At 32.1% G+C, this 18,998-nt stretch overlaps 1 protein-coding gene across 1 annotated transcript in view; it reads right to left on the reverse strand.

Moving 5' to 3' along the window:
• Positions 1-12,606: 12,606 nt before the first annotated feature.
• LOC139526411 (protein hook homolog) overlaps positions 12,607-18,998 on the reverse strand; it is a 31,904-nt gene continuing 25,512 nt past the window's right edge. The window contains exons 16-18 of the mRNA XM_071321557.1: positions 17,454-17,546; positions 14,856-14,951; positions 12,607-14,266 (exon numbers count right to left, since the gene is read on the reverse strand). Of these exons, the coding sequence (XP_071177658.1) occupies positions 13,952-14,266; positions 14,856-14,951; positions 17,454-17,546 (504 nt within the window). The 3' untranslated portion in view covers positions 12,607-13,951. The remainder of the gene's footprint in view (positions 14,267-14,855; positions 14,952-17,453; positions 17,547-18,998) is intronic.

Here is an 18,998-nt window from a genome sequence, read left to right on the forward strand (position 1 = left end):
TTACAATAGGTTTTTGGAATATTAAATAGCCAAAAAAAAGGAAGAAAATTCCTAATTTATCATACTTGAGTTTAATGCATGTTGCTTGGAATGTTATTCGATACGCTAAGTACAAATTAAAGTAACGTAAAAAGAAACATTAAGCAATGGGTAGTTTGATAGCGTATCTTAATGCTATCACAATTATGCAAATATAATCAAGTGTGTACCTCTCATTTTCTTCTGTGAGACTTTGGATAAAGTCTTTGGAGTCTTTCAGTTGATTTTCTAAGTCTTTAAATGATTTGTATTTTGCTTGAATTCTATGTGAATAAAAACAATAATAGACAATACGGTAGGATTCCTTTACTATAGTTTCTAATTACTTCAATGGCTTATTTTTCAAACTAAAATGAATTACGCTAGCGATAAACAAAACCATTTCTGTATGAAATCAACATTCAATTGTTTAAAATATAAAAATGTATATGTATAGATATATTCCTCAAAGATACACGGCTTTATAATATATTACGCCAGAACCGCGATCCGTCTACAAGGGACGCTCCATTGAATACAAAAGCACGAAATTAAAGAACAAATGAACCAAATATTCCAAATTATTGGACTAAATACAGCGCAGTTACTCTATTCCTGTTGTAAAATATCCGAAGTATTTCGAAAAATTTCAAGTTTTATAACTGTTAAAATTATAAATATGCATATGACCATATCAATGATAATTTTAATCAACACAAAAGTGCTCGGCAGGTGATACAATAAATGAGGATATCTCCACCAGCAGTGTCTACGCCCAGCTGATGTAAATAAACTGATCATAGATACCAGCTATGAAAATTAAGTGTATCCTCTCTAATTGCATTATTGTGTATGACAATCAGTACTTATGATAAGTTAAGAGTATGATAGCTTATTAACACAAATACTAATTGCTTCTAGCTAAGCTGTCACACCTTAAAAATGCCACCACTTCATTCATTTACTAAATGATGATGCCATTGCATATCATATATAGTGTACATAAATTAGTTGCATCAATCATTGAGTTATGTTACACTAATGACGTAGTCTTTAATAGACCAACAACAACATTAACACTTGTCAGTTAGGCAACAGACTAATGCTAATATTTATATTTTGAATGTTTTAACCTGTCATTTTCATCCTTAAGAGTTCGAATTATGTCGTTTGCTTCTTTTAATCGACTTTCTATGTTCTCGAATTAAGTGTCATTTGATATAAATCTATTTAAAAATACTCATTTTATAAAATTTAGAAAAAAAGATAAGATATTGAAAATACAACCACTTCATTCATTTACTAAATGATGATGCCATTTCATTTCATATATAGTGTACATAAATTAGTTGCATCAATCATTGAGTTATGTTACACTAATGACGTAGTCTTTAATAGACCAACAACAACATTAACACTTGTCAGTTAGGCAACAGACTAATGCTAATATTTATATTTTGAATGTTTTAACCTGTCATTTTCATCCTTAAGAGTTCGAATTATGTCGTTTGCTTCTTTTAATCGACTTTCTATGTTCTCGAATTGAGTGTCATTTGATATAAATCTATTTATAAATACTCATTTTATAAAATTTATAAAAAAAAAGATAAGATATTGGAAATACACAATAAAATAAAACAAAAATTAGTTCAACATTTGATAATTGAAAAGAAAATAAATAAATTAAAACCGAATCCTTTAAGTGTCTTGATATGTTGTTTTTTTACCAGCAGATAAGTAGATTATTACGAAAAACACTAAATGTTGGTGTTTGATAATTATCACATGTTGAAATGGAGGAAGTTATCTGTCAGGCAAATTCATTTTGTCATAGCAAGGTATGGTATGAATGTTCACTGAAAATTCTTTCCTGTGAAAAAGTACCTCGTTGTATATTATGTTTTACCTTTCGATATGATTCTCCAAGTCTTGGTTTCTTTTTTCCAAGTTCTCAATTTTAAGGGACAACTCTGCTACTTCATTATTTCGAATGTCAAGACTGTGAAGTATATACAATTATAAATTAGTAACAAAACTACTTCATTGGTTTCGTCCAAGCTCACTTTCTATTGTGCATTTTGAATAAGTAATTAATTTCTTTTGAATACAAAGCACAAGAACACATTGTAGACAGTTGTCGCATATGTAAGAACATGTACAACATTTTAAGGGAACACGTTTGTTCGCTAGAAATCAAAACATCCACAGTAAACTTCGCGTACGTATAATTTTCGACGTTTAATAATCACGTAATGTCAAAATCAGTATAACAGCGTGGTCACTTGAGGATTCTTTATTTACCTTCAACCATGGGAGACGTCCTTACATTGGTAGCAATTAACTAGTACATGTCTTTTTCTATGTTTATCAATATACTTTATTTTTATAAGTGTATCACAGACGACATAAAGGGGAACTCCCAGGTGGAATTTCTGAACAATTTAATGATTCCTATCAGTTGATAATTTACATTTCATTAGGAACTATCGACCTCCAGCCTAAGCTGTTGAAACTCTTCTTGTAAATAGTGTTATTTGAACTCTGATTGGAGATACTTAAAACTCAATTATAATTGTGTTTTAGATCACCTGGCCCGAAGGCCCAAGTGAGCTTTTCTCATCAATTGGTGTCCGTCGCCCGTCGTCGTCTGTCGTCGTTAACTTTTACAAAAAATTTCTCCTCTGAAACTACTGGGCCAATTTAAACTAACTTGGGAACGATCATCATTGGGGTATATAGTTTAAAAACTAACGAAGATGGCCGCCATGGCTAAAAATAGAACATAGGGGTAAAATGTCGATTTTGGCTTATATCCCTGAAACCAAAGCATTTAGAGCAAATCTGACATGAGGTAAAATTGAAAATGAGCTTAACAGTAAAGGTAAATAACAGAACACTACAAGACGGAATTAAGATATTAAAAGACGTCAGTATCAAGATTCTATACATCAGGACCATCATGTACTGGTATTACTAGTGTTGTTGATATGGAATATCTATTAAAAAGGTATTGGTCTTCCGAACTTCCTGCTCAGACACTGGTGACGTTTTACATAGTCTGAGTAGGAGCTGCAAGCTCTGGAAAACTGAATACGTTTGGAAATGTATATCCCACATGCAGGTGAAGTTTCTACTTACATGTAGATGAGTGAAATTGATAATTTCTAAATTAAAATTGTCTCGTTTTTTCATAGATTCTGGTATTGAGATGACCGTGTACTGGTATGTCATATACTAGTACTAGGTCTAAAAAATGAGGCAGAGGAACCCGTGTCTGTTGTTTCGTCAAGTTCTGTGGGATATATCAACGAAATCCAATCAGAAAAGATTGTTTGTTAATGGAAAGAACATGACCAATATATCTGAAAGTGAAATTAATTGACCTGGCTTTTTTATCTACTTGTTTTAAATAATGGATAATGGTAGTTGTAATCAACATAATGGAATTGTTTGCGACTTTCATATAAGTTAAAGTTTTAATTAGCTATAAAACAAGGTCTAATCCCCTGTTTCGTCTACATAAGGACTGGACTGTACCAATCAGGAAAATGAAAGTTATGTTTTGTTCTTTTGATGTGTTAAAGTTTTTGATTTTGATAAGGAAAGTTTTTATTAATTTACAACACCGAAGCCAGACTACAGTTGCGTCGATGCAATGGATTTGTTTTCGGTTAGATTTAAAGCTGTAGTAAAAGGTGGGTATTGACTGTTATGCTTCCAAGTTTTGTTTCATGAGTAACATATAAAGTTGCCCACATGAAAAGTAGTTTGTTTACCTTAGGGTGATTGCATTTGAAATTGTTGATAAAAATGCGCTTCTTTCAAAGGATTTAAATCCGTCCTCAGATTGGACAATTGGCATTTCTCTGAGACTTTTCATATCATCTTGTATCCACATAAATCGCGTCACAAATGACCCATCATGGTTTTCTTTCTTAAGTTCTGTTAATGTTCTTATGAAAGTCTTATAAGACTTATCTCGACTTGCATGAGTTCGGAATCACCTAAAACTTCTTGTTTAATGAGATGTTTTTTTGTTGTCGCTATATATTCGTCGGCTTTACTTTGAACAAGATCCTGAACATCATGAATGCAACTTTGTAAATCTCTCTCATAAAGATCGAATGCATCTTTAAGAGTTTTCTTTTTTTTTTTTATTTGCGTTTTAAGGTTAAGTAACATGTCCATTTCTCCTTTTACTTTCAATTCAGTTTTTGAAAGGTCCATTCGATAGTCGCAAGCAATTGTTTTAATACTTTTTACATCATGACTTTTGTGTTTCTCGATAAGACACTCTGCACAAATAAATGACCTGCAGTTTAAACAAAAACAACGATTTTCCTGATCATGTGTTTTGCATTTTAGTTTCTCCGCGTAGTTTAACCAGGTCACTTCTCGATTATCTACTATTGTGTGTTGTCTATTGCCGGAAAATTTATCATGCACTGGTCGGCAGATATCACATAGTTCTTGGTTACATTCATAACAAAGTAATTTACTATCTTTTCCACAAACTGCACATTTCTTCGACACATATTGAGCCATGTTCAAACAAGCAACATTCTTTTCGGAACACTTTTAACTGCACTATATATAAATACATTGCATACCTGGACTGATTCCATGTCGACATATACAATATTTGTCTATTTATTCTATCAACTGTATGTATTGATATGCAAATATATCTTATAAATGTAAATGCTGACATTTTATAGTTTAACATGTTTAAATGGCTATGAACTGAAATCAATACAACAATAGTGTTGGCGATGATTTGAAGATATCAATTCAAACACAAAATCATTTTATCTTTCTATTGTAGTATTAAAACTGTTAATGTAACAGTTATTAAACAGGACGCGCGACAATATATATACAATCTGCTTTAATATTTTTATAAGAATAAAATTCTGATTAATGAATATCTGATGATATAATTTATTTCTTGGATACCTCTTTATAGTTTTAAATGATGTAAAATATTGTACACAATAATTCATCTTATAGTCTCTCATAATCTTTAATAGAATCGAATACTTTTAATGATTTTAATATGTCTTTGAATATATTATATATATACATATGGTGAGACGTTGAAAGTATTGAATCTGTATCTTTAACAAAAAAAATCATTAAATCATCATTATTGGTGAGTAGCTCCTTTTTTAAAAAGTGGTGGGCTCATTATTAATCCAGCAATTAATACAATAATCAGTGAGATCAAAAACATCATAGTTATGAACAATTAATGTCCAAAACAAGCCATTGATTTTCAAATATCTACCAGTTTTTCATGAATTTCAAGAAAAAAATATAGATTGTCCAATATTTACCATATAAATATATGAACAAGTTTATTATAATATACTTTTTTACAACGGTAGTGAGAACGAATCAAGAGCAAACAGACTCAATGGGTAATCAGGGGAAACAAAACCGATTTTTTAATTCACGGTTCTCCAATATCCGAAAATTTAGATCACATTTATCCAACAAGTGGAAAATAAAAGACGGGCTTTGCACTTATGGGCATATAACATTTTTGCTGATTTGAAACATTTTCGATTATTTCATTTGCGCCGAATGTAAACAGATAAATTATAGATAGATGCTATGTTTTACTTATTATTATCAACCTCTTACGTTAGCCAGATGTACATTTGTTATCAATTGTCAATCATACCCTGTATATAACCGGTGCTCCGTGCAAATAGATAATTCTTGATGTCATCTGATTCAGAATTGGTGGAGGAAAATCAGATCTATTGGGCTAAGCACAGAAATTGAAGACAAATCTAGCGACACTTTCAAATGGATATCGCATTTTGTTAGGCTACAATTCCTTCCTCGAAATGAAATGAAGGACTGCTTTATATTTGACATTATGTCTGACGCTCCTTCTGATGACAAATGACTATGAACTTATGAATGCTCAAAATTCAGGCCTATTATAATGTCGAAATAAGAACGCCCGCCTCTGTACGCAAGCCATAGAAAGACAAGATGGGATTCGTTGTTGGCAAGTACAACAAATATAGAAGAGATTTGCAGCATGTAAATACCCTACAAGAACAATTTTATACTACATTGGTTTCCGTTTTTAATGGATTTTTATGTTGAGCTTTTGAATGCTGAGAATAGATTTTTATCCCGTGATTTGTGTTGCTGTTGCTTTTTGTCTTTTACACCCCGCTGGTGGCCATCTTGGATAGTGGATAGGCTTCAAAGTAACAACACTCGATTTATGAGTTTCAAAAGCGGTATACTACTGTTGCTTGTATTGGTCAACACTTTATATGGAACATTCATGTCATGTTTTGGTTTCATTCCATTTAGTGCTTCTCTTAAAAAAAAGTATTTCCAATAGGGTTCTATGTTAAACTAAGTCCCCCGCTGGTGGCCATTTTGATTAGTGGATCGGCTTCAAAGTAACAACACTTTGTCAGAACATCATCAGGAACATTCATTCTATAGTTTGTTTTATTCTATTTTGTGGTTTTCTAAAAGAAGACAGCTGTATGCATTTTAAATAGGGTCCTATGTAAAATTAAGGACCCCGATGGCGGTCATCTTGGATGATGGATCGGCATCAAAATTCGAAACTTGGTAAGCAAATCATCAGGAACATTCTGCCTATTTTGGTTTTATTCTATTTAGTGTTTCTCTAAAAGACATTTGTATGTATTTCCAATACGGTCCTATGTTAAGCCAACTTCCCCCTGCTGGTGGTCATCTTGAATGATTGATCGGCTTCAAGTTACACCACTTGGTCAACACCTCATAAGGAACATGTTTGCCGTGTTTGGTAATAAGTGGTTCTCTTTAAGAAGTTTAGAATGTGAAAAGTTAATGACGACGGACGACGGGTGCAAAGTGATGAGAATAGCCAAATTTGATTATAGGGCCAGGTGAGCAAAAAAATGGGATATTGTATATAATTTTAGAGTTGAAATAAAACAAATAACAGCGTCATTCGTCATCTCTAGTCGGACTCTGTCTACGTCCTTTACGGTTGAGATGGTAGATCACCATATATTTCTAACAAGCAGATCTCATAGAGCCGGTACATTGACATGATTAACGTAATGCCTGAGTTTAAATGTTATCTGAACATCTTTTAGTTGTAAAAAGGGTGAATTATTTATTAAACAACGATCACCTGTTTTCATCCAATTAAAGATACGGATTTGTTTAAGTCTAATAAATCTGATCAATATAACGCCTTTGAATGGGTATCCTTCAAAGTTTGCTCAACTCTACACAATACAAGCAATGGTTTATGAATTTATGTACCAACTCAATGGTATGGGTGTCTTTCGCGCTCTTGGATTGTGAAATACAGAGAATCTAAGGTAGATTTTCAATTAAGTTAGCTAAATTTGATACAGGTATGCAGTAAACTAATTTGAATTTGCATTTAAAAGAACAATTTCATAAGTTTATAACTTATAAATATTAATAGTTTACAAGTGTAAATTATTTTAGCTTGATTTTTAATATTTTTTAAATTGGCATTTTAAGGGGAGGTAACTCTGAAATAGTGCATTTTCTGAAGGATCTACATGGAATTTTATTATTTTATATTCTAGCTGGAACAAACGCACGGTGACCCTATCTTTTCTTTTGTTACCCTTAAAGCATTTTCTAAAAGCTATCTTCTCGTATTTCATTTTACAATTCTATCATTTAGTTTAGCTTTTCTTCACATAATGATGTCTTTTCCTGTATCAACCATACAAAATTTGTCATTTTGTCATAACCTGAACCAACAGGGCATGAAAAAGCGACCCTGTATGTGGCACATACATACCACTAAAATATAGGAAGTACCACCTACCCCGGAGATGTGCACGGCTTTAATGCACCCACCTAACATACGGCTTCATTATATATTGTTTGAATGCTTGTTAATAGAACGTTTTGTTTTGCTATGTCGTCAATCATTTGTATGGTGAAATATTTATTAGATCAAGGTCAAAATTAGATATTGAACATTGCTAGATTTCACGATTTTTAAACAAAAAGCCCGTTGCTGGTTCTCTTGTTTAATGTTGTTTCCTCACAAATCATATGAATATATTAGTATAGAACATAATTTATTCCAAATTGAATGCACGTCAAAATTTAAATTGTGCAATGTTAACAGAAAATTGCATTTTTTTTATTTCCTAACAGTTAAATATTTCTTTAGGAATCACTACAAATGTAAGCCATGTCAAAAAAATCAATTAAATGTTAATAGGTGAAAGGACTGGATTTACATTATTATTATTGGTCAAGAATTATATGTAGCTTTGTATTGAAATTCTTGCTGTTGCTTAATTACCACCATCTACAAATAGGGATATTTTTCCTTTTGTATTATATGTATGTATAATACATATGGCGTGTACTAGTTTTTGGTGGGGTTCGTGTTGCTTATTATTTAGATTTCTATGTTGTGTCATGTGTACTATTCTTTGTCTGTTTGTCTTTTTTCATTTTTTTTAGCCATGGTGTTGTCAGTTTATTTTAGATTTATGAGTTTGACTGTCCCTCTGGTATCTGTCGTCCTTCTTTTATAAGTTTGTACATATCATAGTTTGTACATGGTTTTGTACAAGTTATACGTTTTTTTACGCCCACCTTTTTGCACCTGGTGATAAAAGTTCATCTCCTAAAATGTATCCGTTTACTAACTTTAATTCAAATTTATATACTTCAATCTAACATTTAGTACTTATCTCCTTGTCTTCAAACTGAAAAAAATGAATTCTGAATTATTTTCAATTTCCCCCTTACATATCAAAATCATACCAATACAAACATTAGTTGTGCTCTTATGAAGTGTTTTGCATCAATATTCAGTATTTAACCTTAGCAAATATGTAGTCATGGAAATATGACAGAAATATGCGAAGCATAATACTGTGTAGTTGCATCATCAATTTGTGTTAAGCGGTGCATATATATAATAAAACATACCATTTGAACACCATATACACATGATATATATACATCACATTGATTGTTTCAATATTTGTAGAAAAAAAATCACATTATTTTGAATAAGGTAAAAAATATAACCTTAAGGTTGCATTTCCGTAAATATTGACAAGGCAATTTCCCATAGGAACTCATTTTACGGCTCAAACTGTACCACTTTTACTATGAAGTTTTGAAAAAAATCTTATCCAAGAATTGAAAGTTCATTTGCACCACAATTTTTTTTCAAAGGTCAAAATATAGGGCTCTGCGGCATATTTTCAACGTTTATATGCCCCGAACTTCTCAGAATTTAAACTAACACTAATTTTCGTAACTACCCCTACCTCGAATAAAAGGTTACCACAGATCTCAATGTAAACAATATGCACATGTAAATGTACTGGTAACATTCCCAAGTTATGTCTCTGTGAGATGGAACACAGAGAGCACAACTTGGAACCAGTATGTAAACAAAATTAGTTTTCTATGAATATTCAAGGTCTCCCCGAAAGAGGCGTGTTTTGAGAAACAGCTGTATTTACAAAGTGCAACCTTAAGGAAAATGTAAGGTATATACAGTGAAAAAGGTTTTGCCTCTGTCGAAACTGGAAGACATGTAAAAAGTTAATTTTCGTTCAATATTCTAATGATAATGTTTGCACCACGCGCTTTACATAGGAGATACGGCTGTTTTAATGTTAGCACAGTATTACATACTATATTAATTGTGTTATCAAATATGGCTGAATATTGATATTGTGAAATATTGATAACCCTTCCAGAGCAGCTTCAATCACAACCGGATTAAGGAAGCTCGCTCGGCTGTTTTTGAATGCCAAAAAAAATATCAGCATTTTTAATTGTAAATATACGCCTTGGATAAAATTGTATAAATGTATCTGCTGCACAAGTAAGGCGATGGACACAAATCAATTAGACAAAGAGCATTGCTACAATTGTGTGTCTTCTGTACATCGGGATGATCCGACGACAAACCCTGATCCTGTTCGCCTTGTCCATTGACAAAGAAAAGTATATGTAGGAGACAATGATGATTGGAGGGAAGGAAGGTGGGTAGTTGAGCTCTCTCGTCTTGCAGATGGTCTGGCTGCATGTAAAATGTGCAACAACCCAATTCAACCCGTGTATTGAACATTTGTGGTTGGTAAAATTGATGATAGGCAAAAAACAGGTATATTGTGCAAAACTAACATGACCGAAACGATATGACCATAAATAGGCTGCTAAGAGAAAGTTAGTGCTTTGAATGCATCCATATAGGTACAAACATGCATATATGGAAAAAAGTTAATTACGAAAAATCACGAGCCAGCTTCCTTAAGAAGTGTAAGAACATTTCGATGTAGTATTTAAGTCGATTATAGCTTCTAACATCACATCGTAACAAAAAATGTTAGACCCTATTTTTTCTAATTGTAATTGAACCAAAACATAATATGTTCCTACTCTTGAATTGTCATACATCTGGCAAAACATATTGTCATATGCGTGGTAGACTCTCTGTTAAATCGGTTCATTCTTCCTGAGATATAATAAATATAAATAACCTCTCACAATTGCCACTGAATCCAATTTCATATTGATGATACTTCTTGACACTTTTAAATTCTTGTGCGGATTAATCTTTCAAAGTGCCGATCTTACCTTATCTTCTAGATTTCTTTTTTTTTTTTTATTATTATTTCCTTGTCTAAGATAGAGATTAATTACCCTGTTATTAACGTCATCGTAGGATTTATGTATATATTTAAGTTTGACATCAACAGTCTAGATAGGTCAACATGGAGCTTTTGAACAAATATAACTGGTTAACCACCATCACTTGTTGTACAATGTGGAATTCAGACTATTCAGAACATGTATTCTTCGTGTTTTTGTAATTGTCAGTATATTTCATATTTTAGGAGAAATAATGTGTTGGCGGTTGTGTTTGTTTTTCTTACTGTCCAATTCATTTTATGCGATAGCTGTAATTTTTGTACCATATGCATATCAACTAGATATCTGCAACAACTAATAAATCTCTTTCAAATATTAAATCATTACCAGTCTCTTCATTTTGATTGTAATATGATAGAGTTTATACAGCTGTCCTTAAACGGTATACATTACTCGTTGATTCCACATACAGGCGAAAGATACCAAAGAGGTATCTAATAATCGAAAGAGTGGGTCAAGTGAAAAACGTATACAAAACTGCGCCAGTATATGTATATACCAAAACCCAGCGAAAAGTATCACTTGGTGATGTTCAAAACGAAATTTTGGAGGGACATGCTTTCTAGTTTCTTTAAAGAATGTTATCGACTTTGCCTGTGTATGGTATTTTATAAATAGCAAAAATAGACAAATCTATAATACTAAAATTACGAGGTCCAATTTGTCAGCCGTCATCACGTAAAAACGACGAATCAAAGAATTCAACTTTATATCTATAATACTAAAATTACGAGGTCCAATTTGTCAGCCGTCATCACGTAAAAACGACGAATCACAGAATTGAACTTTATATATAACTAATATAGTACAAAGGTGTAGATTACAAATTACACCACTCCAGGCTCTTTTGTTTTCCACGTAATTAATATTGCCAATAATTAAGAAGTTCCGGGTCGAGTCCGCTACCGATACCAATAATATATTCACCTGTTACCTATTACCTTATCTGTACGTTCCGCATCTGACAGGCGCACCACCAAACGTTGTATTCAGGACTAATATGCTATAAACACGGGTCATAACCACAGGGTTGACACCACTAAATTGTCAAATTGTTACCTATTGTAGTATTTTAATCAGTAAGACTTTCTAAGATAACAATACGAATACTAAAAATCTGGACTAAAAATAAGGCCTATAGGTACAGTTTTCAATTTGTTAGTGGGCATGACGTAAAACAGCAAAGCAAAGAATTCAACTTTATTTATAACTTATATAGGACAATGCTGTTGATTAAAAAATACTCCATTCCAGGACCTTTTGTTTTCCAAATAATTAATATTACCAATAACTGATAAGTTCCAGTCCAACGGGTTCAAACAGAAAGACTTGAAAGCAGAGACAAACTGTGTATCTTATAATCGACATGACTTTATCAGATGACAATACTAATACTAAAATAAGGCTTGCGCTTAGTTATATACTTTAATTCAGTCACGGACCCGTGATATCACGGGTGTGTTCTAGTATAACTAATATAGTACAAAGGTGTAGATTAAAAATTACACCACCCCAGGCCAATTTGTTTTCCACGTAATTAATATTGCCAATAATTAAGAAGTTCCGGGTCGAGTCCGATATCAATACCAATAGTATATTCACCTGTTACCTATTACCTTATCTGTACGTTCCGCATCTAACAGGTGCACCACCAAACGGTGTATTTAGGAGTATGCTATATACACGGATCATAATCACAGGGTTGACACTACTAAATTCAATCATTGTCAAATTGTTACCTATTGTAGTATTTTAATCAGTAAGACTTTCTAAGATAACAATACGAATACTAAAAATCTGGACTAAAAATAAGGTGTATATAGGAACCGTTTTCAATTTGTTAGCGGGCATTACATAAAACAGTGAATCCAAGAATTCAACTTTATTTATAACTAACATAGGACAATGCTGTTGATTAAAAAATACTCCATTCCAGGACCTTTTGTTATCCAAATAATTAATATTACCAATAATTGATAAGTTCCAGTTCGACGGGTTCAAACAGAAAGATTTGAAAGCAGAGAAAACTGTGTATCTTATAATCGGCATGACTTTATCAGATAAAAAATAATACTAAAATAAGGCTTGCGCATAGTTATGTACTTTAATTCAGTCACGGACCCGCGATATCACGGGTGTGTTCTAGTATCATTTATCTATGCCAACAATTAAAAGAAACAAGGCTGACAAGGCTGAAAAAAGCCTATAAAAAGCTAACAGGAATCATTGAAATGTTGAAACACAACAGTATTCCTTCTAATTGTTTTATTTAACACAAACACTTACAAATTAAAATCATAATAAACGAGTGACCGGTGAAAACAATTGGTTTCCAATTCTTGAACCAATGCATACAAACATTATAAACTTAGTCTTCTGTGTACGATTTAATCATTTTTTCGCAGAAATTTCGTGTAATCGTTAATTTTTTTTCAATCGGTCAGAATTGTTGTAAAAATATGGCAGGTAATTAAAGTTCGTGTTTTGAAGCCGAAGGTTAACGATTGTCAACAAACAACAAAAAAACATGGATATTGAGTACGTGTTTAACATCAGATAATAATTTATTTTAGGGACATCCATGCGTATTGCGTTAACCGGATTTTTACGAGATGGGTCACACTGAGGTCACTTAGCAAACGGATAATATGTCGGGGAATTGATTCCTGGAAGGAAGAAAACTTCTTCTAAATATGAACAAATTAAAGAATTGTCCTCAGAAAAAAGTATATGTACATTAGTTTTATAATGAAAACTATCCATTGATTTATAAAAAAAAACATATGCATTATTTTTTTTTTATCTGAGGTTTCTTATGACTTTAACAGAAGATAGACAGTGGACTACAAAACTATATTAATAGATTTATTAATTTTTATGATTTTCATAATTTGAAATTGGTGTATAGTTTTATCTTGACAATACAATTCAAGATTACATGTTGTTCTGTTCTGATGATTTTGTGCAGAAATGAGGAAATATCAGAATGACTAGCTATATTGAAGTAATAACACATTTACAACAGAATTACACGGATTTGAAAACAAGATAAAAAAAAAAAGGTAAATCTAATTTCCTCCGAGGTTGTTAAAAAGTTTACAAAAGAGTAATGTATTAGTTTGATATACTATGAAGTTTTAGAGCATACATAAATATGTTCAAATATACATATATACATCTTATAAATGACATTCAATCAATCAAGACTGTTGGTTGAAAACAATCATTTTTCTTCGTCCATTTTCTTTTTCCTCTTTTTCTTTTTCCCCTGCGCAATTCCTTTACTCATTAACGCTCCATTTTCACTAAGAAACATTACAGGCCATACAAGATAATCAATAACGTCGCCTGATGAGGTGAATGGGGAAAATAGATCCATATTAAAGGGATCTCCAGGTTTACAGCTAAAATCAAGAACTACAGGTGGGTCCTGTAACACCATAAACAAACACAACATAGAACATTTAGTTACAAATTCGTCAGCCTTTTTCTTTCCTTTCTGTAGAATTTCTGTAACTGCTGCTAACTCCTTTATATCCTGAGAAAAAAATCATTTGATGCGAACTTTTAATTCAGGTAATACAGTTAACGCTCTTATATCTGAGTGTAACGTAACCTACAACATGATATAAGGAATAAACAGAGAGAAAAAGAAAGAACTGAATCAAGCTACAATATAAAATTATAAAAAAATACAATTCGATCATCGCAAAATACATCTTTCTCAAATCCAATGACATGTATTACATGATTCCATTTGCCATATCACCGTTCCCCATCATTACCCACTGCAACATATACTTTTCTCAATTTCAACATACGCGTTATATTTAAACTTTTTACACTCAAACAGGGTTGTTTGGCATTTTAACTTCAAAACTAAGTCATACACTACATATAATAGTTTGATTCTTCTTTTGTCTGAACATGTTTCAAACTAATCCTTCGTTTTTGATGTTTAACATGTTCAATGATAACTTATAAATTTCAAAACAAAATGGATTTAATAGTCAATTGATGTGAAGGTTATTTCTTTAATAAAGCACAGATTCATAGTATTCTTCTCATTTGATAATATGTAATGTTGGTCTCATTTAAGGTCAAAATATTCTCCACTTTAACCTTACCTGTATAACATTATCGCAAATCCGATTTGCAGATCCTTGTACCAAATCCTTGATTATTTTAACGGTTGGGTCATGTCCATCTTTTCCACCAGTATACTATAAAAATCGTGATCATATTAATTTGGTTTTTTTTACAAAATATATATGGTTACAAAAAATACCGAAGTGCAAGGTAGATTCATAAACGGGAAAGTACATAACACCTGATAAAAACAAACGTCCTTCTATAATAACCAACGGAACATATGGAAAACATCTGTCATATTGAATGATATTTTTCGCCCCCTCTTCCAGACTTTCTAAAGATTGTTTTCCAATTAAATTGTGAAATCAAGCTAGTTTAGTAGCTAGCTAACAATCATTTTAATTATGCCAAACAGCAATGACTTTAAAAGTGTAATTTAGGAGAATATGTGGTATCTTTGAATACACTATGAAATGTGTTGAGATATGATCATTGATAATAACAAAAGCAAATTCACACCTTATGATATTCAAAACGTTTTGCATTTTCTAAATTTCAATTGTTGCAGAGAATCACAGAGTTTACATGAACACAGGTTTTTTAAGTAAAAACACGGAGATCATTAGATTAGAGAGGGAAAAATAAATTTTCTGTCTATAAATTATGTTGCAGAATATCTTACTTTTATGTATTCTGCAGGATCTGTGTGTGTGTGTGTGTGTGTGTGTGTGTGTGTGTGTGTGTGTGTGTGTGTGTTATGTCTCTTTGTTGTTTAAATTACTCTTTCTGAACTTCGAGATGACCATTAGTCGGAATGGTGTTTTTTTCTCTATATAACAAACAATGAAACATGTATGCTAGTTCATTCAGCCGACTAGTACTACTTGCCAGTCAATAGTTTCAAAGACTATTAACTCGGTCAAACATTAATAAACATATTTCCAGTACTTTTTAATACTAATTTTCCGTTGGACAACAATGACGTAATTGACTAGTTGGCTTTGATTTGTGCACTTGTCAACGTTAAACTATGAAATATCGTAAACGGTATTATCTGTATGTGTATGTCGTCGTAATTCCAAATTAATATGTTACTTACAGAAGCAATTAAATACGAAAAAGAAAATATACATGCGACATATTTCTAGAACTAAAACAAATGTATGGTATGGGTCTGTCGTCACGGCGTCTTCATAATTTGGGATTGCTTTAGTGTACAGTAGCTAGCGTTCATTATATGAGCAGAATGTTTTATACAAGGATTAATGGTCTTGCATACAATAGTCAAAATATCGACAAACACCACACGGACAAAAAGTGCCCTTATAGTTTCTCTTGTTCATGTTTATGTGACTTTTTTTTCTGTGGTGTATGCAGATCGACTATTTAGAGGGTTGTTTCGTTAGGTATAATAACATACTTAATGACTGGTTATGAGTTTATACGTAACAGCAAGTTTGTTGTCCTTTTGATACAACTATTTCCCTCGACTTCGCTTTAATCAATAGTTGGTATCTCAGTTACAACGCTAGTACCTCATAACCACTCAATATGTGTATATCATTTCATATCGGTTGAAAGTAAGCTTCTCTTATTGGATAAAAAGGGACCACATGACATTCATCATTCTTCAGTAATAAATTCCATCGGTCATTAACAGAACGAAACGGAAAAGAAAACCGGTCGTTAACGGATATTGACATGATAATGAGCGATGGGGCGTAGTTTCCGTCTGTTAATGACCGTTGGGGCGTGGTTTCCATCTGTTAATGACCGCTGGGGCGCGGTTTATCTGTTAAAGACCGGTGGGGCGTTGATTCTCTGTTTAGAGAGATGTCCCTTCAATAAAACATTTTCCTGTTTTCAATATTATAATTAAGTTGTTGAATTGATTACCATATGTTTTGGTAAATTATAAAATTATAGAGAACTTGATTTAGTATTCATATACTGAAAAATTGCACTAAAATGAATGGCATTATTGCTACGACTGGTATTAACTCTTTGCTATAGAAATCGACTCGAGTTTGCTTTGGACATCTTGAATCTATGATAATTTTCTGAAACATGGTTCCTCAATGAAATAAATATAATAGTTATTTAATAACTGCTCATTATCGTGATATATAGACTGCCCGTAGGATAGTGGTATTGACTGTGACAGCGATAATGACCTCGCCTTTGGCTCAGTCATTATCACTATCTTAGTCAATACCACTGCCCTGTTGGCAGTCCATATATATCGATAATGACCAGTTATTCAAGAACTATTATATAATTATAAGTCAATTAGCACAATCATTTGAAAAAAAAACCAAATTACAGATATTGTTTATATAGCAATCAACAACATCAAGTCAGTCATTTGCTTTTTCAGTGAGTGGGCTTTACGTGAAGAATTGTTTGATCGATGTTTTCAGTGTGTGTCTTAATAATAAGGTAGTTAATCGGTCACTTTCGTAGCCAAAACAAATAAAAAAACTTCCAGTATAATTATACGTGTTATATTGGTTCTTTTATATTGTCTTTCAGTCAATGATATCATCAGAATTAATTTACAAGTTGAAAAAGATCAATTTTTGACTAGTTTTCATTTTATTTGCCATTGTATTAAGAAATTGAAATGTATTTACCTGCTTTTGAAAAGTATCCTCTGGATAACCTATTGACTTGATTATTGTCAGTTTTCTGTTTGCTATTTGATCTTTACACTGATCATATATTTGCTGAAAGTTATATAACACATTAAAATTGCTACAGAAGTGTTACCATTATAATCCTCAATGATTTGCAATTCATAGAATACATAGTGCTTAGATGCTATAGTAATACGTTGGGATGCATATCAAACATTTCTAGTTAAATCAAAAGTTGAATACTTAAAATCACATAAAACTTGTTAATATTTAAATTGATCACCGAGTAGAATTTTATAAGAGAGTATGCAGTATCAGTCCGATTTGATGTTTCATGATTCATTTCGTATCCAAAATTAAACGTTTTTGTTCTTGTATCTTAAAGTTTAGATTCTAATAAACAGTCAAGACAATTATTTGTCACATTTTTGTTTTTAAGATTGATAGTAGGTTTCTGAACATGAACAGATAATGCATTTCAGATAAGTACAAATGTTAGTCATTGTTTTCCTTTTAAAAATTAGCTCCATTTTTCCTTTTTAATAAAAGGTAGAAAAGTTAATGAAAGGTTGATAGTTGGTTTCTGCTCATGAACAGATAATACATGTTAGATACATACAAATCTTAGTTGTTGATTTCCTTTCAAAAATCAACTCCTTTTTGCATTTTTGATAAAAAGGTAGAAAAGTTATTGAAAGGTTGACAACAACAACAACAAAATGGTATATTTCCAACTGGCGTAAAAATAAAGGAGTAGGTCAAGTAAGACCCCTTTTTGGCCCCAAAATATAGCAGTTTGACAAAATTGTTAAAATGTAAACTTATAGTTATTTATTGGAAAGTAGAATGCTTCTGCTACATATATATGTTTTAGTTAAATTATTGTCGGTTTCCGTCTTAAATGAAAGTGGCCGCATTTGTGTTTATTCTTAATATTGAAATGTAAGTTGTATTTGATTATAATACATAACATATATAAAGGTTGAGGATGAACACGGATGCAGCCATTTTCATCTTATACAAAAAACATCTGAAAAGTGACAATATTTGGCATATTTGATAGTTTTTCATCGTTAAGCTTGAATCGGAGTGTTTGTAATGACTAAATCAGTTAAAACATTTCACATAAACTAATTGAATCAACTGAAATAGACACTTAAGTGTTTAAAAAGTGTCCAAAATCTTTCGTCAGATGAACCTGCAAATTGAGGCCAAAATCGGCCCTTACCGGACCTTCTCCTTTTCGCATGAAAAAAAAATTGTAAAAATGTTACGCAACATTGAAATAACCAAGAATGTGTCCAAAGTACACGGATGCCCCACTCGCACTATAATTTTCCATGTTCAATGGACCATGAAATTGGGTAAAAAATCTAATGTGGCATTATAATTAGAAAGATCATACCATAGGGAACATGTGTACTAAGTTTCAGGTTGATTGGACCTCAACATCATCAAAAACTACCTTGACCAAAAACTTTAACCTGAAGCGGGACAGAAGGACGAACAAACGGACGCAGGAACTGACAGACGGACGGACGG

The sequence above is a fragment of the Mytilus edulis genome, chromosome 6 (genome assembly GCF_963676685.1).
Source record: "Mytilus edulis chromosome 6, xbMytEdul2.2, whole genome shotgun sequence".
NCBI classification, from domain to species: domain Eukaryota; kingdom Metazoa; phylum Mollusca; class Bivalvia; order Mytilida; family Mytilidae; genus Mytilus; species Mytilus edulis.